At 40.6% G+C, this 21,961-nt stretch overlaps 2 protein-coding genes across 2 annotated transcripts; one reads left to right on the top strand and one right to left on the bottom strand.

The window, feature by feature from the left end:
- Nucleotides 1-5,771: 5,771 nt before the first annotated feature.
- LOC139731872 (zinc finger protein 474-like) lies at nucleotides 5,772-10,727 on the bottom strand. Its single transcript, XM_071642747.1, has 4 exons — nucleotides 9,751-10,727; nucleotides 9,303-9,705; nucleotides 7,345-7,540; nucleotides 5,772-6,098 (listed from the first exon to the last, which is right to left on the bottom strand). Exons 1-4 carry the CDS (start codon nucleotides 10,725-10,727, stop codon nucleotides 5,947-5,949), a joined length of 1,728 nt encoding a protein of 575 aa, XP_071498848.1. The 3' UTR covers nucleotides 5,772-5,946.
- A 3,693-nt stretch (nucleotides 10,728-14,420) lies between these two features.
- On the top strand, nucleotides 14,421-17,370 carry LOC139731823 (nucleotide triphosphate diphosphatase NUDT15-like). Its single transcript, XM_071642698.1, has 3 exons — nucleotides 14,421-14,806; nucleotides 16,592-16,788; nucleotides 17,207-17,370. The coding sequence occupies exons 1-3, from the start codon at nucleotides 14,421-14,423 to the stop codon at nucleotides 17,368-17,370; spliced, it is 747 nt and encodes a 248-aa protein (XP_071498799.1).
- The last annotated feature ends 4,591 nt before the right edge of the window (nucleotides 17,371-21,961 follow it).

Genomic DNA, 21,961 nt, shown 5'->3' with positions numbered 1-21,961 from the left:
GGATTCAGGTTTTAGCTTTTTGCAAGATTAGAAACCACTTATGACATATTAGTCCTAATGGCTGAGATGTCCAAAAACAAAGTAAAACAAAGTGGTCCTAATAAAAGATGGGACCCACTTTTTATCAAGACCACCTATTTTGTTTGTTTGTTTTTTATATCTTGGCCAACTCAAAACCGATTTTCATTAGAAAATAGGCTACACTTTGACTTCCTCTTAGAATAGTATGTTCTTTCATATTTTATAAAAGGTTTGTCATTATCACGCAACAAGTTAAAGGGATAGTACAGTATTGGTGGAGATGAGAATTGGGCTTTTAACTTTTTGTGAGATGCCAAGAAAACACTTACGAAATAGTACAGAGCATACCATTTTAAGAAAAAAGAGTTTGTTTGATGAAAATCGGGTTTGGAATGACTGAAACATCCAAAAACAAAGTAAAACAAAGCGATTGTAATAAAGTGTGGGTCCCACACTTTACTAGAATCGCACTGTTTTGGATATCTCAGCCATTTCAAAACCAATTTTCATCAAATAAGTGTTGAATTCCTCATGGAATTACATGATCTTTCATATTTCAAAAGAGGTTTCTCATTATCTCACCAAAAAATGTTAGAAACCTGAAATTAGGTCTCAACCAAAACTATATGATCCCTTTAAAACCTGAATCTCCATCTCAACTAAAACTACACCATCCCTTTAATCACGACAAGATGGTAATTTACATAAACAAAAGCAGTATGTCACTTTCTTCTCAGTCTTCAACTCTCTTTGCAAATGACCATCTCATCAGCCAAGAGCTCTTATCATTCATATTGACAACAAATGTCACGGCACAAAAAGCATGCCACGTTTTGCGTCACTAAACTCCTGCAAGGTCCTTCAGTTATCTCATAGTCTCCCAAAATGTCACAGGCTGAATTTAACATTGCAAATCAGGCGCTCTGGTGTTAAGAAACACCATTTATTAGATAGACCTTGCTAGCACAAAAACATGTTTACTCCAAGCTTGATTGAAATTCATGGTAAACGCCATTATCTCAGGGGAAATAAATCACAGCAATTCCATAGTCAAGGCGGCCGACTGTAATGGCCTCAACTCATGCCTTAACTTTGCATTCCATCACTTTACATAATTTTGTCAAAAATATGACAACTCCATTATACTAATACAGTAGATGAAACTCAATGATCGCGACCACTGACGTCGTACCAGGACTGGCCAAACCGTTCAAGCTTACATCAAGAAAAATAGCTCCCCATTCATTTCAACCCTTACCAAAGTACATTCTTTAATTCTGGACTTTACAACCTTTTGCCTCTCACCCCTGTCAACTACATCATTTGTGTATTCATTTATTTACTGAGACCCAAATTAAATCACACTGAACATCACAAACTGAAGGTCCAAAGTTAAATTGACCCTTGCCCTTGAACTTTCATCGAATCATTTCACATTTACACTGTACTTCTTTCTATTTCAAGAATTCCTACCGAATCATATTACAACACATTCATAGTTGCGGTTATGGCTAGAACATAGCATTTCTGGTCAAAGTAAAGTGATCTTCAACCTCGACGAATTTTGCTACGTTTGTACGTACTACACCTGTGTCAAATACTAGCAAAATCCACCATTTCTGAGTTTTTCTGCAATATCAAGATTCAGAGAATTGTAGATGGATGGGAAGATAACAACCAAAAAATAATCATAACATCTGCGACTCCTATAAATGGTGCAATTCCAGAATCTGCACCGACTGTTACTCTGTTCATAGTTTACCTCAGAAAATAACATCTCACTTTGGATACATTTACTACAATCTGAATTAACTTCTCCTTCTACTGCTTTTGAGTTGTACCATATGAAAAGAAATTTGACAGACACACAGGAGTTATGGAGTACCCTAAAACATTCAGAAACTGTCACTTCTCTTAAGACTTCTACACGACTAATTTACAAATGAGAAAAAAACAAACATTCAGATGCACAAAGTTAATTCACTGTGGGAATACCACTTGACTTAACTCCATAATACAGGCACAGAGAACTCATCCATACACATTTTGCTGAATTAACTGTGTGAACTTATGAGGACTTCTAATTCATGATCTACCTCCACTTGGGGGTACATGCATGTCTGACTGCTAATCATTTGATTTTATATGATCATTTAATTTTGATTTGATTCCAATATGCCCATCTGCTTTCTGGTAGAAAGTGTTGTTGTTGTTTTTTTAATACTAAATCCTATCATTTTCATATTCACCTTAAAGAAGGCATACTTCCTATTGTCCATCCCAACACACAACATTGTAACATCTGTAAAGTCTAAAATGAACTGTCAGCATATCCCATCACTGTTGAATTATGGATGGAAATATACAGTGCGTATCAAAAAAAAACGCAACAAGATTTAATTTCAAATTTGTGAATATTGTGTCAACTTTACACCAAAGTGAGTAGCATCATCTTAAAGCCACGTATCTCTTCTTTACAGTGATATCTTATTTATTGTTACACGGTCATGGATGGCTGAGTAATCATTCTTTTTGGACAATGGGTTAAATTGGACTTGGGACCAAGTTTCAGTTTCTGCATTCAACTATGACGTCGATTTTCGTAGAGAAAAGCTGAATGTCTGTTCTGGATTTTCTGGAATTGGTTTGCTCCTAGGGCCTTCTTCTTTGAAAACAACATGAATGGAAATGGATACTTACAAATTTTAAATGAAATATGATTCCCGAATTAATGGAAAATTTTCCTGTGCAACAAAGGAGTGTGTTCAGATGCCTATGGTGGGCACAGGATGGCACACCAGCCGATCGACTAGTTGCAGTAAGAAACAGATTGGCTGAGGTATTCGGAAATCGGGTGATTGCCTTGTATCATGATGTGGATTGGCCACCACGATCTCCAGATCTGACTTTTGACTTTTTTCTTTGGGTTATCTCAAGAGCAAAGTGTTCATTACCCCTCCACCTGACATTGCAACTCTGAGACAAAGAATCACTGATGAGTTTGAAGCTCTACGCCACCAAGCCCCAATGATTCTCAGGGCTGTGCGTGAGATGGCTAAGAGCTAATCTCAGTGTGGAAAGAAATGGTGGCCATGTTGAGGGGCATGGGATGTAATGTTAAAAAGAGATACTAGTTATCCGTAAAAAGACAATGGTAAGTTGCCATCATTAATTTCATTAATTGTGATCATTAATTTCATTAAATTAATTTCATTATTCCGTTTGTTTAGTTAATTTCTAATAAGGTGCATTGATTATTGCTTTGCCTAAACTTGGTCCCAAGTCCAATTTGACCCATTGTCCAAAAAGAATGATTACTCAGCCATCCATGACCGTGTAAGAATAAATAAGATATCACTGGAAAGAAGAGATACGTGGCTTTAAGATGTTGCTACTCACTTTGGTGTAAAGTTAACACAATCTTCACAAATTTGAAATCAAATCTTGTTGCGTTTATTTTGATACGCACTGTACATCTTGTCATCCAATGAATAATATCAATTTTCAAGTTCACACGACATGACATGTATTCATTGAAGACATTTGTGGAAAAAAAAATACATATATATTTCCAAAACTCTGCTGTATCTACTGGTGGCAGGAAGTAAAACAACAAATTCATAAATATAAGTCTATATCAATCTTAAATATTATTTACAAATGTCCCACAAATATTGAGGAAATTATTTTGATTTGGAAAATCAAGCAAATATTTACAAAATAATTGAACATGATGTACACTTCATGTATACCATCAGAATTTCAACTCTGACCATATAATCTGATAGAAATCGTAAGCGATATTTCATAATTTCTTGTTTATAGTCCTCTACTTGTCTGTACACGAGATGCAGCTAAAACCCGAGGGAAAAAAAAAATATATGTCTCTACAATCAAATTGCACACATGTACACTGTAGTACGACAATGGTATCTACGACAGACAGCCACTGCTACATAAGATCTCAAGGTGATTCTATTTGGCAAAAGCATCAATGATAAAACAATACCACGCCACCATAAAAAGCACTTCTTCTTCTTTTCAGGGGAATCAATCACCTGCATACCATACTTCAGATCAAAACAGATTGGTAGGCCCCTGGCAGTAAGGCACTAGCTATTGTGAAAAGTGTAACACATTAAGGCCCTTTTCATCTGTGTGATCAAGTTGTCAAGTCAATTTTCTCCTGGACAAAACACATAGAATCCAAAAAAGGTTTTGAGATTTTGCTGAGACACAATTTCATGCCCTTACTTGTTGAACTGTGAATACATTTCTGAAATCATCCACCAGAAAGTCCACGCACTGATGTATGCAAATCCACTGTTATCGACCCAATCAATTTTGATGCAATTTCATTGTTCCAATGTGAAAATGTAACAGCATGGACAACAATTTTTATATAGTCCACATACAGTATCAAGCTTCCACACAAATTGATCGTCCCATCAAATCTATACAAATGACAAACTGACTGTAAACTATCTGCAACATGTGAAGAAAGCACTGTAAGGACTCCAGTATTAACTACATCCAATCCAACCATCTCCAGATACAGACGTTGACTATTTCTATTTCATAACCAGAATTACTTTAAATACACATGCCTGGAAGTTGAAAACTTCATGATCTAAAAACACAGAAAAACTAAGGGTACAAACACATGCCCTGCACAATCTTGAGATGTAATCAGTGTGGTATCCTTCACCCAAATGACTTGTATGGCTATCAGTAATGTTTGACAATGACACTACCTTCTCTGCATCTATAGTTCAGTCACAGTTCACGTGGGCCTTCAATGACCCAAAGTTGGTGATCATCACATAGTATCACACTGGAAGATTTTGTATGAGTGACTGGCTGTTATTTGCAAAAGGATACAAGTTGATTTTCATCCAATTTTGCAGTCTTTCTTTTCTGTGTCACTTTGAATATGCTATTTCATGTTGCAAAAGAAAAAAAAAATCAATTCCTGATTATCAACAGGAACTGAAAGTCAAAAGGTGGTGTTTCAATTTGTGACATTTCCTTGTTTTGGCTAGCTTGAAAAAAAAAAAAGTGCACACACAAACACACACACACACACACACAAACAGACAAACTAGCATTAACTTTAAAAAAATATATATATCAGGCAGAAGTCAATGTCCAACCATTTCTAACAGAGGTCAACGACCAGTTCCATCATCCATCCAAACATCATGATCCTTTTCAGTTGTGCTGTTCGATGCAGTCCAGAGTTGTTCAGCATTATAATAAGTTGTCATCAGGGGGGCGTTTCATCAACGAGTTTGTCGGAGGTTTTCACCGACAAATTTGCTATCAGCCAATCAGACGCAAGGATTTCAGTAGCTTTTAACAGTTGTCGGTGTAAATCACCGACAAAAAGTTTCATGAAACACCCCCCTGATCTGCTTCAAGGAGTCAATTAAACCTGACTTGAAAATACAGACCTCAGACATGAGGTAAAATTGCATGTATACTTTAAATGCCATAGACCGTAACACTGCCTCCTCTCCATCCCATCCCATCTCCTTCTCCTCCTACAGCTACTGTATGTGCCTGCATGACGAACTGCCGCTAGATCTCCATAGCTTAAAGAGCACTGGTCTTGGGACTGCAATCATGCAAATGATTACTGCAACCTGCTATTACTGCTAGAAGGCAACAACTCCAACTCGATTATAACTTGTGATGAGCTAAAGAACACATACCAAAATAGAACTGCTCCTGGATTCATGGCCCTCACTTCTTGGGTTTGCCAGAAGGCCACATCTCACATCTTGAGTTTGCTAGAAGGCCATAACTCCACTTTTTTAGCCACAAGTCACTTCTAGGGTTTGCTAAAAGGACACAATGCTAGATGATAACTTGTGATGAGCTAGAAAACACACCAAAATAAAACTGGTACCACATTTGCGGCCCTCACTTCTTGGGTTTGCAAGATCTTTGATGGACCATGAGTCTGTCGGGGAGGAAGGTCCTGCCACAGATGTCACAGGGAACAAGGTTGGCTTGGGATGCCTTCCACGCTGCCTCATTGATAGCATCCAGGTTGTACTGGCCATCTTTACTGCCTGCATCGTTGCGGGGAAAGGAGAGAGGAGTGGGTATGAGGACAGTGTGAGACTGCTAAGAGGATTACCACTGCTTCTGTACTGGGGAGTTATATGTACCAAAGAGGTTGTATGCTCACTGCCTACGGAGGGCAGACTATGTAAAACATCTGTGATCGCAAAAAGTTCGGTGACTGGAATGCCCTACTAAGTAATGGCAGACTTAACTTTGCACGCTCACAAAACAATTGCACGGAGCAAACTTGAACTTTTAGGCAAGTCCGCTCGCATATTCCTTACATTTTCAAAACTACAGAAGTTGTACAGACCCTCTATGGAGTACTCATAACAGCTGAGCATGTGAAAACCCGATTGGTTACAAATGGTACAAATTATTAACTGGAATGTATGGGTGGAGTTTTAAATGTTTCAACCTAAAATATATCACTGAATTAATATCAACTAAATCATAATTTTAGTTGACAGCAATACCCACAGTTTCTGTGTTCTGTGCAGAAAGCATATTAAAAGGAGAGTCCTTTTATTGTCAAATCAGGGATCAATCATAAATGTCACAACCTCTACAATCTTCTGATGTCAAGTGTCTGACCTTTAAAGTTACAATAAGAAAAATCAAGCCAGTAATATATGGTTTCCATCAAGATTTGGCTATAACAAGCACAATTCATTAGGGTAGATAATCTTTTCAAAATAATGGGGCTCACCCAATCTGTCATCATTGGAATGAACATTTATAACACTAAACCTCTGTCAGTCATATCGAACACCTACTGTAAAAGTGGATATTTTTGCGCGACTAATTTTTTGTGCTTGGCCAGGCAAGAAGAGTTTCACATGTTTTTAATTCCATGGAATCAAGACATCACACACAGGAACATATGGCAAGTAAAAATATTCATGTGCTTTTATTTTCACGCTAGTTTTCGGTTGCGCGAAATGCGCAAAAATTTCAACACCGCGAAAATTTTCACTTTTACAATAATCTAAATGTGAGATGCCACCGTCACATCTTCAAAGTTCAAATCATCATTGTCATCGCGGTTACAGTTGATCGTCATTACTTAACCATGCCTTTTCTTTTCATCCACTATTTACCACAAACATTTGTATGCCTGTTGTACTGCAAATTCTTCCTTGCTAGTATTTCATTGCAGGGCCCCTAGAATCAATCTTAAAATACCTTGGATGACGAGTATTGAATAAACAACTTTAAGCGACTAAAAAAAGGAAACTTAAATAAACCTACCTGAGATTGGCACAACTGTAATGACAGGTTTGATCGGCTCTGCTTTGCGTAGCTTCTTTGGGAGCTTGTCGTTCTCAATGTGCCATTTCTTCAGACATTGTGGCTCGTGAATGGAAATTGACTTGGTGCCAAACTCTCGACCACAGATGTAGCAGACGACAGTGGGCGGGCGTCGCATGACTGGAGTTTTGGGTCTCTGCAATACAAAAAGTCCATGCTACATTACCATCACAGAATACTTTCATATGGGATTCTCATGGACATTCTGGCATTAAAAATTAATGTCTTTGAAATCTTCTATGTACACTCAAAATAGTTATACCATCATTTTTCATTGATTGGCAGTGCAAATGAAAAATGCAATTTACAGTTTCTCTTATAATACCATCTCATTCTTTTTTTTTTGGCTGTAGTTTGTATGAAAGCTACATGTGCTGACCAAGTTTAATAATTAATAAAAAAAAAGTTATCAACAACTTATAGTAAGTAAGAAGCCAAACGATTAAAATTAAGTTAAGAAGCAGTTGAATAACTTCAGAAGAAACCTGAGCAATTTCACTGGTATCATGCAGATGCCTCCACTTCTCAGGAAATCATCAACATCTGCTGTAAGATTATGGACCTTTGTTTACATTTGATAATTTCTTTAATCTTGACCAGTAAGGATTAACCTTTGACACCTATTGCACAATCGGAAAGTGCTCCATTTTATTTCTTTCCATCACACCAAAAAGCAGCACTCTCGGACATCTCATATGGAACTTATGGCAACATACATTGTATGACATTTCTGGTAAGCCAATTTTTGGTGATGTTTGACCTTGACCCTTCAAGCAACCACTTTGTCATAACTCATATATTCTTCTGACAAGATCGTATTAAATGTATCACTGGAAATTACAAACTCAAGGTAGAGCTGAAAAATGACATTTAAAATGTCAAAAAAGTACCCAAGGTAAGTTTTGATCTTGGACCTCTCTCGATCATTGTTTTTGTACATTTATTTTTACTCAGGTGGGAAAATCCCTTTTTTTTTTTTTCATAGTTTACCTTTGACCTTTGACCATTATTATTTCATGCCATCAACTGCCCATCATTTTCACCACACCCAACTTACCTCATCACTGGACATTCCTAGCCTGGAATATTTATAGCTGAAAATATCTTGCATACCAGGTAAGTTGACCTTTGATCTTAACTTTTTGCTGTTCACTATTCCAAGTAGTAGAAATAATCAAATTTTACTCTGCATACTAATTCATTAAAAAAAAGGAGTTTTTTGCTAAATGTCTGAGAGCATCTATCAAAAAAACAAGCAGGTAACTTTCAAAGGTAAATTACTGGATTGGGTTTTTACGAACAGATATCTAAAAGGGAATTAAGAGCAGGTGAAAGTTAGTGTAATAAAAGAGTAATATGCAGAACAGAATTTTTTTTTCTATTCTCACTTGTTGCATGCTGGTTTCACACACACACAAAAAAATACAACTTGATCTCACATAACCTTAAAATGTGTGATCCTTGTTGCTTGCATAGATCGACCTATAGAGATGACTACAGATCCCTTTAAACCCACCTATTTTTTTTTTTTTTGTCTTTAATGTGTCAGTTTGATCTTGACTTTGTGTGAATAGGATAAAATTGCAATCCTTCTTCCATCCCTGCCCTGTTGAAAATTAACAAAAAAACAAAAACAAAAGAAACAGCATTTTGACCCTAGACCCTGGTATATCTCAGAATATAACTTAAAATTATTTCCTCCAGACACAGCCATTGTAAACTTTTCACTTCAGAAGTTGTAAGACTGCTTGCTGGGAGGGTACTTTTTGCAAACTGCAGGTCAGTGATCATCTTCCATCCCACGTATTCCAACCTGAGCTACATGGCTGGCAAACATCCCTGTAATCATATCAGTATTAGTGTTATTACAGAACTTCTCCCTTTCTTCTTGCACAAACCTTCTTCATCTGCTGCCCCGTCTGCTGGCTTCCAAAGCTCAGAGTTGCAGTCTTGGGTCTCAGAGGTGCAGACTCCGTTTTGGGACGGCAAATCGATTCATGCTTCTGTATCCTGTCCGGGTTGAATGTCCTGCCACACTTGCGGCAGGCAACCAAATTCCCCTTGGCAGCTTCCCATGCTGCTTCATTCCCTGACGCACTCCCAACCACACTGGGTTTCTTGGGCAAAGGTTTGCGCAACTCCCGAGGCAACTTGCTGTTTTCAATCTTCCACTTCTGCAAGCACTGTGGCTCATGAATCGGCAGCGACTTGGATCCGAATTCTCTCCCACAGATGTAGCAGACCAACGTGCGAGGCCGGGAAGGTGGAGTTGGTTGAAAGGTTTTTGGAACTTTTTTTGAGCTTGCAGGATTGGGAGAGCTGAGTTGCAGTGAATCTTTGACTGACCTTGTAAGTGATGCACTGCTAGCACTTAATGTATCAGCCCTGACCTTGGCACCAGGCTTTGAACTGCACACAGACTCATGTTTTTCAATGCGGTCTGTTGCAAATGTTCGTCCGCAACGGCTGCATGGAACTAACTGGTAGTTAGCACTCTGAGCAGCAGCAGTATTATAAGCCTCTGTCCTGACTTTTTGCACTCCTGGACCAAGTGCTTGAGGTTTCTGAGGTGTGGGCCTTCGCATGTGCTTTGGTAGCTGCTGGTTCTGCTGCTTCCACTTCGCCATGCACTGTGGTTCATGTATGGAGATAGACTTGCTCCCAAACTCCCTTCCGCATATATAGCAGATAACTGTTTGAGGCTTCTGGGGCCCAAGCTGTGATGCTGGCTTGGACTTGGGCATCTGCGGGGGCCTTGGCTGAAAGCTGTTTGATTTGGATGTTCCTGGGCCACCTTGCTGCCCACTGACAGGAGAGTTCACGGTTGAGTCTGACACTGTGACATACTCTTTTTGTCGTACAGTCACAGAGCTGGGGCGCGACAGCGTGGCTGTTCCTGGTCTTTTTCTGGATGGAGGTCTGGGTGCCTCTGACTCGGAACCAGCCCACGATTTAGAAACACCACCTGCCCCATGGACTTTATGCTTTAGCGTCTGACCGCCTGGCTTACAGCTCCTCTGGTGAACAGGCAGTCTATCTGGTACAAAGGTCCTCCCACAAGTGGGACATGGCAGTAACTGTGCCTGCGAAGACTCATAAGCTGCCTGGTTGAATCTCTCTATGTCTTGTGATCTGCTGCCGTTAAGAGCTGGTAACACATCTGGTTTCCTAGGTGGAGGTCTCTGCTGGTGCTTTGGAAGCCTGTTGTTTTCTGCATGCCACTTCTTGAGGCACTGTGGCTCATGGATGCCGATGGACTTTGTCCCAAAGTCCCTGCCACAGATGTAGCAGACCACTGCTACTGGACGAAGCACCCCTGGCATGGTGGCATCAGGTGCCTTGAGCGTAGAAGACAAGCCACTCTCCTGGCAGATGTACTAGTTCAATCAGCCATGTCATGGTCTGCTGCTACACTATTTCAGCTCATGTTGAAGATAGTCAATCTGAATAAAGAATTTGATTCAAACAATATCACAATAAGCCAACTGAGAAAGTACAAAAACTGTGTTGATTTGCTTGCATGACAATCAATACATGTGCCGTAAATTTCTTGTCTTGCCACTCTTTGGAAGTTCTCATAGATGCATCCTCTATCATGAGGTGCACTAGCTGTGTATAATATACTGAGGTGCACATTTCTTCATACTTCTCAAATATTTCTCAAAAATAACAAGTGGATTTCTTTCTTCTTTTCTCCACCTGAAATACAGTCCTACTCCCATCTTCAATCCATCTGAAAATTAATGGAAATTAACAGTAGGCGGTCTACGCTCCGTACAGACCACTTTTTCATACAAAAAATAGTTAATTCAATTCACTCTCACTTTCAAATCCTTGCCCGCTCTAGACATTGTCATTTTAATTAAACATTTACATCAAGGTCAGTAAAGAACAAGGTTGGCACTCTGACCCAACGTGAGACCATGGGCCTAACATTAATTTACTTGCTATTCATTAACTTGCTCTACACAGCCCAGTCGCTGTATAACGGCAACGCTGTGCTTCACACAGCGTCTGGTCGGGCTAGCTATTCATATTATAATTCAGTGCTTTCACTATTCAGTTTCAATATCAATCATTTTTCACATTAACAAAACATGTAATTGTTCATAAGCATAAGTCATAACGTCTAACGTTTGAGTACTTATAATACATTGTCTAGACTAGGGCCTTTGCCTTTGCCTTTCATGAATAACAGAACTATGACTACGTACGAGTACTAGTAATGTTAGGGTTTAACGTTAGACCTGCATACACGTCACAGGTCTCCATCTCGAGATATCTTGACCCGCTCTCGAGCGAGACGATCTTCCTCCCTGTCGCGAGCAAGTCCGCGATCGCGAGTACACGAGTCGAGTGACTCGAGTCCTCACGTCCTCAGAGTCAGAGTACTAACGCTATTAATAGTGCATGCAGAGAAGTGTCGTGCACTGAGCTGCTGGTGACTCGACACGAACTAGAATAAGATTATGCCTTTGAATATCTATTTTCTTTCTCTTACAAGTAAAAGAACACAGTTTATGAAAACAAGGTAATGATCCACGTGCGAACGTTCTTATATGTCTATTCTGTGCGATCTTACCTTCTTGTTTAAATGACAGGAAAAGCTGTTTTGATTTTGCAAAATACCTTGGAAACTGTACACAATCCACACGGATACGGCCGTGGTACAAAGGTCACTAGCATGCATTTACGGACGGGCGCGGCGGCCGCTGTAACGTGTTCAGCCTGGCGCAACGCGCGAGCGGGGTTGGCACATGAGTTGGTTGTTGTTGTTAGTTACCCGGCGTTCAGACGATCCCCCTCTTCGCGGGGAGCGCGTAGAGAGATTGTATCTTTTTTACGATCGACCGTCCACACGTGTCTTGATATCCCCCGGTGAACGGGGGACAAATCACTGCTAGGCACCGTATGCGCGTACAAAATGGCATTTTGAGCATGCGCACTTAGGAGAAAAACAGCTGCATGTGCTGCGCGCACTGTCCCCCACCAGAATTTGTTGCCGGGCTCGACAAGCTTGCCGGGGGACAGGGGAATGTCCCACCGAGCGTCCACACGATGGGATTGCCGGGGGATGTCCTGGCAAACGGGACATTCCCCTCGCAGCGGGGGATCGTCTGAACGCAGGGTTAAGTTGGCGAGGAGCTTCGCGAGCTAGCCTTACTCAAGCCACAACCCCGTGACAACTCTCTGCTCAAGTAGAGGTGTGTGTGCTGTGTGTGTGTGGGTTGTGTGTGTGTGTGTGTGTGTGTGTGTGTGTGTGTGTGTGTGTGTGTGTGTGTGTGTGTTTGTGTGAGTGGAGGGGGAGGGAGTGGGGTTCTCTATCACATAACATAGACACAAAAAGAAAAAAAAAACAGAAAAAACCAAAACAAACAACGCACTTTGGGATGTCATTTCCCTACCAAAATCGGCTAGTGCATGGCAAAGTTTCAGCTTTTTGGCCAGCCACTCCTCGAACAACATCGGGCCTCGGCTGAGGGGACAAGCCCATTTTCTGCAAGGTGAGGGGGGGGGGGTGGAGTGGAGGGGGGCAAGTGATAAGACCCCTATGTATTAATGCAAAAAAAGTGGGGTGGTAGGGGGCGCTCCCCCTCCCCCTCCCCCCTCCCCCTCCCCCTCCCCCTCCCCCCCCCCCCCCGTTATGCCCTGGCCCTGCATATAATAACTCTGCTATATTGGCAACCCGAGGCTGTGTTCGTCTCGAAGCGAGGTGTGCTAAACTTATCGATAGATTGATCCTGACCACGTAGGGGGACCTAACTGTTACCTCACATTAGTAGATCACTGGGTAGTGGCAAAATCATCAGAGGGTGGGGAGAAAAAAAAACATTCTGAAAGTAATTCTCTCAGTGGCGGATCCGGCGCGGCAGGGGGTGCATCGGGTGCGCTGCACGGGGTGCCCTCTCTAATTTTCTTTTTTTTTTAAATAGAAGAAATAAAATGCTACGTTCCTTTTTCTTATCAACCACGGAAGTGTGAAAAGAAAATTCCTGGCAAGGCATTATTACTATAATTATTTTTTTCAGGAAGTGGCACCTTAAATATGAACTGCTTTCCATCTCACTGCCCGCCATTCCCCCCCCCCCCCTTTTCTTTTTTTAGGAATTTGTGGATCCGCCCTGGCCTGTTCTCGTGATTATCGTGTAGATCAGTCACAAAGGATAAACAAGAGCCAAACTGCACTCTTTTCATCAGAATATTAGTCGATTGAGACTGAAAAATTGAATGAACCTACTACGGAAAAACTATATAAGTACACTGAGGCAATTATACCCTGGCTCCATCAAAAAGAAAAGTTAAAAAATAGAACATTTTAAGTGTATTAAAACCTCTCTGCTCCATAGGGTATAGTCTACCTTCCTAGTATCGGATATACGTAATTCTGGGGGTGTTTCATAAAGCTGTTCGTAAAGTTACGAACGACTTACGAGCAACTGGTGATCAGTTCTTGTGCTGAATTATGGAAATTCTGATAAATATAGTACATCAAAACTGATCACCAGTCGCTCGTAAGCTGTTCGTAACTTTACGAACAGCTTTATGAAACGCCCCCCAGGTCTCAAAACGCACATTGTTCTCGTCTAGCATGGAGTTGACCTGGGGGGCGTTTCATCAACGAGTTCGTCGGAGGTTTTCACCGACAAATTTGCTATCAGCCAATCAGACGCAAGGATTTCAGTAGCTTTTAACAGTTGTCAGTGTAAATCACTGACAAAAAGTTTCATGAAACGGTCCCCTGGACCTCGCTAGCAGCTTTTAAAAAGTTTTCGAACTTGCGCTTTGCGAAGAAGAGTGCGACAGTGCAGTGCGTTGGTGAGAGGCTACTACTACTAGCATTGTGTTGTAAATGCAGCGCATTGAGAGTTCAATGGTTCAACTCTGTTTACGTGGGCAGCTTCAGCGCGCCATTTTCGACCAAGCCCGCGTACTTACTTGAGCTGTTGCTAAAGGCTGCTGGCGGCTAGCTCGCGGCGGCAGCGCGGCGGGCAAGTACAAGTGCATGTAGCGGCGGTATGGTGATCGGAAGGAGAATTGTCTCATTTTCAATTCGTGCACGTGCGGATGTGGAATATAAGCTTACGCGACCCCCAGCTCTAGCTCTCTCTAGCTTCGGTCGTCCCGTGAACACATTTTACTACCGACACATCAAGCCTCAGGTCAAATTAAAACATCCATATCTATCACGGTCTTCAGTAGTTAATCGCGGGTTTGCATCGGCATCGGGTAATACTTTCGAGAAAAACATGGCGCCTTCAAGACATGATCCAATGAGACCAGGCATCGGTGTTGGTGTGATAGTGACGAGCAGAGATCATCCTAACTGTGTGTTGTTGGGCAAGCGGATAGGATCATCCGGAAGTGGGTCCTTTGCCTTCCCAGGTGGTCATTTGGACTTTGGGTAGGTCCGGCAAGTTTAAAGGACAAGTTCACCTTCATAAACATAAGGATTGAGAGAATGCAGCAATATTAGTAGAACACATCAGTGAAAGTTTGAGGAAAATTGGACAATCGATGCAAAAGTTATGAATTTTTAAAATTTTTGTGTTGGAACCGCTGGATGAGGAGACTACTACAGCTTGTGAGTCATATGCGTACAACAGTATAGTAAAAGAAAATGTGAAGAAAATTCATCATATTTTCACTTTTTTCGCATAATAAAAGAGTACTTGACTTGCCTCTTTCTAAAGGCAGGGGGAATAATATTACCCATAACATTTGTCGGTAACGAGTCGGGGGAATGTGTACTTTTTTCAAAAGATGAAATTTTGTGAAATTCTCTTTATATTTTTCGTACGCATGTGACATCTAAGTTATTCACACACTGCAGTAGTCTTCTCATCCAGCGGTTACTGCACAAAAACTTCAAAAATTCATAACTTTTGAACGGATTGTCCGATTTTCGTCAAACTTTCAATGATGTGTTCTACTAATATTGCTACATTCTCTCAATCCTTATGTTAATGAAGGTGAACTTGTCCTTTAACCATCACACCAGGGAGGTGGAAGAGAGAATACCTCCCTGATCACACCAACGGCAATGCACAGGCAACACTATAATTGCGACCGGGGTATTTCCTTTTTCGGCAAGAGACGTCGAGTTCCCTTTACCCAGTACCCCCTCCCTAATATTTTTGTCCTACATATTAAATGTACACACTATCTTAGGTAGTATGACTTCCCCATAAAGAAAGGAACTCTTTAGTCTTAAACGTTAATGACATCCATCAAGATCCTACTTCATGAAGTCATATTCTATTATTATGTAGATCAGGATCTCAGTATCATTCATCATTGATTAGGTTCTAACAGGGCTCTCACCTCCCTGGTTCTAACTTATATGTTATACCGTACATGACATGATGTACCTTCATATAGACATCTAGATTCTAACTCTGTTAGAAGTGATGATGCATACATTATTATAATATTAAATATACATAGACTTCTAGATTGGTCAAGTTACAATCATTTACCACAGCATAAAAAGAGGCAAGAATCTGAATAAAGTCCTTTCTTTTTTATCACATCTACTACCTAGGCACGTCTGCTGACCATACGAATTTTCATTTCATCTTTTTATTTCTTTTGTTTTGGCAAAAAATAAAAAATAAAATAAAGAGGGGGCGCGTGCCCGGTGCGCTCCCCCCTGGATCCGCCACTGCTATTCTGACCCCAAATTCACATGTCGTTTCAAAAGAAAGACATCTTGGTAAACTTTGTCGGTTGAGAATAACCTTGGGCCTTAAATTGCCTCTAAAGCCATAGTGTTCAAAGCAACTTAATGCGCGCCCTTCTCATTCTCACCCGACAACTTGTGATATTGCATTATTGGGAAGTGGGAATGCCTTTACATATAAGCTGAATACATGTACTGTGAAATGGGGAAAATCTCACATGCTGGTGATGCATGAACTTGAACATTTACTAAGAGCTAAAGACCACTATAGACTGGTTCACAGGACTGCTGTTTGGTGTTCGGCATTTGCAAGTTCCTAAATATTCACACTTTGGAGGTCTTAAATGATATCTGTGTAGATGTGTTAATGGATACATGGAGGCCTATGTCATATATACTTCACTTACTTTACTGCAACATTTAAAAATACAGTGATGCAGTCTAGGTTTGATCTGATGTCTCGCGGGTGACAGTCTTCTTTCTTTCTCTTATCTTCCCTGCCCCCAGCGAGGAGTGGGCAGAATGTGCTGAGAGAGAAACTGAGGAGGAAACTGGTTTGCGTCTCGCCAATGTCGTCTTCTCGACAGTCGTCAACGCCATCTGCAAGGAGAAGGACTACCACTACATCACCATCTTTATGAAAGCAGAGGTGGACCGAGACTTTAAGAAGGAGCCTGAGAACACTGAGCCTGATAAATGTGAAGGTGAGATACTGAAGTCGAATGGTCCTGAGCTTTGAATGTAAGAATGCCTACCACCATTTGCATTGTTTGCTTTATAGTGAATCATTTGAATAGTCTCTTTGGAAAAGGCAACTATTTTAAAGCAATTTATGGTAATGCACATAAACTGAAGAATTTACTCTTTGTTGGTGCATGACATGATTCATTCCTGTATTCTGTAGATATGCATTTCTTCAGATAACATGGATGTAATGTATTGTGTATTTCTCTGATTACAGACATAAAGGCAGTTGACAGGAACACTTCAAATCCACTCACTGAAGTAAAGCCATACAAAAATAAAGAAAGATAGAAGTCGATTAAAAGATAAAAAGTTCTACATCAGGATTTGAATGACTTTTAAATGCTTGTAGTTTGTATTCTCTCTTTTCTTTTGCAGGATGGGAATGGGTGAAGTGGGATGAGTTTCCTCCAGCTGATCAACTCTTCTGGCCTCTACGCGTCGCGAGAGAGCAGGGAATGAACCCCTTCCACCCCCTGAAGGAGGCAAAGGGTCTCAACAGCCATTCAACAAATTGTAATAACATTGAGGCACATAGCTGAAAAGCATTCCATGTAAGAGATGTTTGTGTATATACCAGAATCACTAATATAGATCACTTGATCTGTTCAGATTTCATAGAAATGTCCATCAAATGCAGGGAGTGCAGTGGTCATTGTAATGTTTTGAAGTTGCCCAGTGTGATATCCCATGGGGACAGCGGGATAATTGTGTTCCATCCAGGACTGTGTCAAAAAAGCAAACAAACGTTTGACTTCCATGTGTGCCTTTTAATTAAATGTGGATCAAGCACAAAATTTTGTATTCTGTTTTGATATTATTGCTCTTTTGTATTTCGTTACTTTGAATGAAATTAAACATTGTTCCTGAACACCATCATTATACTGGCGACTCCCGTTAAAACAAAGTCCTCGGGACTGGCAGTTTTCTTTCATTGTAATGAGAATTTCATTGTACAATGTAATCATGTTCGTTAAAATGGGAGTGCATTGTATTCATTTGCTATAAACACCTCAGTCAAGTTATCACAATCCTGACAACATCATCTACAACTTAATGTCATCGTTTCATCAATCAGTTTCGTCTTGCAACTTTGTGTCATACATATTGTACAGGGGAAACTCGGTATAACGAACACTGCTATAACGAGATATCGGTTATAACGAGGAAATTTTCCCGGTCCCAAATTTCCTTCCACACAAGTCTATGTAAAATGATACTCTTATAGCGAGATCGGCTATAACGAAATAACTGCTATAGCGAGATAAATTTTGTGACTTCCAAACAAAGAAAAACATAGTCAATCAAACCTGCTATAGCGAGGTAAAGCAAAATGCCTTCGGTAAAGCTTTACTTTGCCTAGTGCTATCATCTTCCGAGATTGTAAAGCTTGATGCGCCAAAAACTGTCTTGTACACACATAATCAATTTCTTCAGTGCACTCCAGCTAGCACTGCATGTTGTACGTGTAAGTGTGTGTGTGCGCGCACACTGATACATGCAGAAAATGTGGTGGGACGGCCATAATGACATCATCATAACGTTTAGCAGGTGTGAGGCAATCTGATGCTGTGATTGGCCTTCTACGTAGGGAATTCCCCATCTTCACACACACACGCAGTCATAATATACATACAGAATGTGTCACATACACACACAGCATTGTGCAGACCATCTTCAAGCTTTCCACACAACACACACCCATCCGGTAACCACATACCAATCCACAGACGATCTTGATACAATCGCAAGCTATTAAATTTACAAATTCAAACATCTACAATAAATAAGAAACACATTCTTGATATTGGATTTCCTTGGCGAAAAACATCTTCTTACCCATAAAGGTGAGTAATTCCCTCACACACAATATCAAGTTATCAGTATTGATTGAAATATGATGGGTAGTCCCACATGTGCAAATTAATGTCTTTATGTTATGCCTTTTTTATGCCTACTGATATAACGAGATATCGGCTATAACGAGGAAAATGACTCGGTCCCGACCATCTCGTTATATCGAGTTTCCACTGTATTGCTCATAGAAGAGCTCCATGCTTGTGTGTCAGTTGCATGTGATTGCCATTGATTGGTTCATGTATTTTTTTTTTCAGCTTGGAAATCATATTTTTTTTCTTCATATGTGATGGTCTGATGTAAATAATAGTTATTTTTGTTACATGACATGTCATTTTGACTGCGTGTATTGTGAAAGTTGCTAATGAAAGATTACAAAGAAAGAATACGCTTTCAGTGGAAGTGGTGGTGATGCTACACAGACACCTGCACTCTCTCTCTCTGTATGGGATATATATTTACACACACACACACATGCATACATACAACTACACACACACATACATACACACATACATACATACATATACACGTATACACATATGAAAAGTGGTCCATTAAAGCATATGAGTACATGTACTTAGTACCAAAATCAGTTCATCTACTGGTGATACTATTGTAGATTGTGTGGGACATGTAGTGTACATGTACTCTGTCTTCCCATTGAAGTTTATGTGGCTTTCAAAGGATGTCCCACGTGGTACAATGTATATTGTTCTTGGTACTGCTGAATGTATTTTCAAGGTACATGCTAAAACAGAATGTTATACAGGTACATGTAATACATTGTACCATGGACAGTGTACTTCACATATTCAGGGTATTCTACGTGTATGTGTGTGATCAAATATTTACAGTACAACTGCACACTTCAGAGCAATAAAAGTGCATGTATAGGTGTATGTATCATGTATCATTGCAGTACTGATGTATATAAACTTCACTTCTGCAGGAAATGTAAGTGAACATGTGGAAAAACAATGTAGTACAATGTATATACTTAAGACATTGTACACACAGGTATAAAATACTATTTTTCTCTTTGTTCATTTTTTTTTTTTTTTTTTTTTTTTTATTATGACCACATCAAATAAATCCAGCTGTAAACTAATTTGCTCATGAGACTGGTCTGTGTCATGTAACAGAAGGCATTTTCCATTGCAGAATTTAATTTCTGATCAATCCCTAACATTGCTACATTGTAGCAAGATTTGTCTGCACTAATGCAGTAGGTATGACAGGGATGTGAGGGATCATTATGGAATTCCGTTTTGGCCAGCATCTGATGTACAATGTACCTGGTAGTATACTTGGCTGAGGTGACTCGTACATTGCATATGTGATTGTACAAATTTACCATTCGACAAAAGGATGGCAGAACATGTCAAGAAATTCCACACACATGTATCTGGAATCTTAAACGTCACATGAGATTACCAAACATGTTCGTGTAAGTTTGCATTTGTGTGTGTTACTGTGGGTGCATGCCTGCTTGTATTGCGTACAGTGTTCGAGTATAATGTGGTTCAAGAATTGAACAGTTACATACTGTATAAGCTGTTATTTTCATGACTTTCGTGAATCACTGTTGGACGGCGAATTTAACCACACAAAAAAATTTCTCACACTGACAGGCATTAGTGCACTTAAAATAGCCAAGGTGTCAAAATCGCGAAAATAACACCTCACGAAAATGTCCTTGACCTCCTAATTCGCAAAAATAACAGCTTACGTACAGTACACAGTACACTGTGGTGTGTGTACAAAGAGTGCAGTGTATTTTGCAGAATGCCAGTACTGTATGAATGAGAAATCATGCTGTACATGCACAATGTACATGTACTAACACATAAGGACACTTGTTGACAGAATTATGCACATTGCACATTTCTTTCTATCTGTCAATTCGTAACTGCAGTATGATAAAACAAGAGACCCGCGGGTCTAGCGCTCACCTGAGTATCGCAAGTTCACCTTTCACGCAGTCACTAACCTAAATTATTCACAGCTCTACCAAAATTTGACCAGGCATTCTCAAGTAGAAGATGAAAATGTACAATAAAGGCCCAATTTTTTTTAAAGATTCCTTAATTTGGGGGGATTGGGGCCCCCTGGGGCCCTCTGGGTGGGGCATGGTGCCCATTTTGATAAATTGAGATCCTGACCCCCTAGGGATGCTACCTGCCAAGTTTGACAAAAATCCATCATGAGGTTTTCAGGAAGAAGATGAAAATGTACAATTCAGGCCCCCATTTGGACCCTTCCAACCACCCCCCCCCCCCCCTACCCAAGAGGGGCACCCCTGGATCTCCTATGAACAAACTTGAAACTACAGTCATTAATGTACTCACTCATAGTATTATCTCAGCTCTATAACTTCTGATTCTAGAGAAGATTTATAAAGATTCCTTCATTTGGGGGGTTTGGGACCCCTGGGGGCCCCCTGGGTGGGGCATGGTGCCCATTTTAACAAATTGAGATCCTAACCCCCTAGGGATGCTACCTGCCAAGTTTGGTGAAAATGGGTCATGGGGTTCTCAAGAAGACGATAAAAATGTACAATTTAGGCCCCATTAGGACCCCTCCTCACCCCCTCCCCTGGGTCCCAAGGGGGGCACCCCTGATTCTGCCATGAACAAACTTGAAACTACAGTCATCAATGTACTAACTCATAGTATTAACTAAGCACTATCACTTCTGGTTCTAGAGAAGAAGATTTTTGCAGAATCCTTAATTTGGGGGGCTTGGGCCCCATGAGGGCCCCCTGGGTGGGGCATGGTGCCCATTTTAACAAATTGAGTTCCTAACCCCCTAGGGATGCTACCTGCCAAGTTTGGTGAAAATGGGTCATGGGGTTCTCAAGAAGAAGATGAAAATGTACAATTTAGGCCCCATTAGAACCCTTCCCCACCCCCCTCCCCTGGGTCCCAAGGGGGGCACCCCTGATTCTGCCATGAACAAACTTGAAACTACAGTCATCAATGTACTAACTCATAGTATTAACTAAGCACTATCACTTCTGGTTCTAGAGAAGAAGATTTTTACAGATTCCTTAATTTTGGGGGGTTTGGGCCCCCCTGGGGGCCCCCTGGGTGGGGCATGGTGCCCATTTTAACAAATTGAGTTCCTAACCCCCTAGGGATGCTACCTGCCAAGTTTGATGAAAATCGGTCTTGGGGTTTTCAAGAAGAAGATGAAAATGTAAAAAGTTTTCGCACGACGCACGACGGACGACGGACGACGCACGACGCACGACGCACGACGGACGCCGGACGA

This window comes from Diadema antillarum, unplaced genomic scaffold, assembly GCF_040938485.1.
Source record: "Diadema antillarum isolate AM-2024a unplaced genomic scaffold, OU_Dant_1.0 seq00000386_RagTag, whole genome shotgun sequence".
Taxonomy (NCBI): Eukaryota; Metazoa; Echinodermata; class Echinoidea; order Diadematoida; family Diadematidae; genus Diadema; species Diadema antillarum.
Note: the sequence above shows the minus strand (reverse complement) of the source record. Positions and strands in the feature narration are given on the sequence as shown.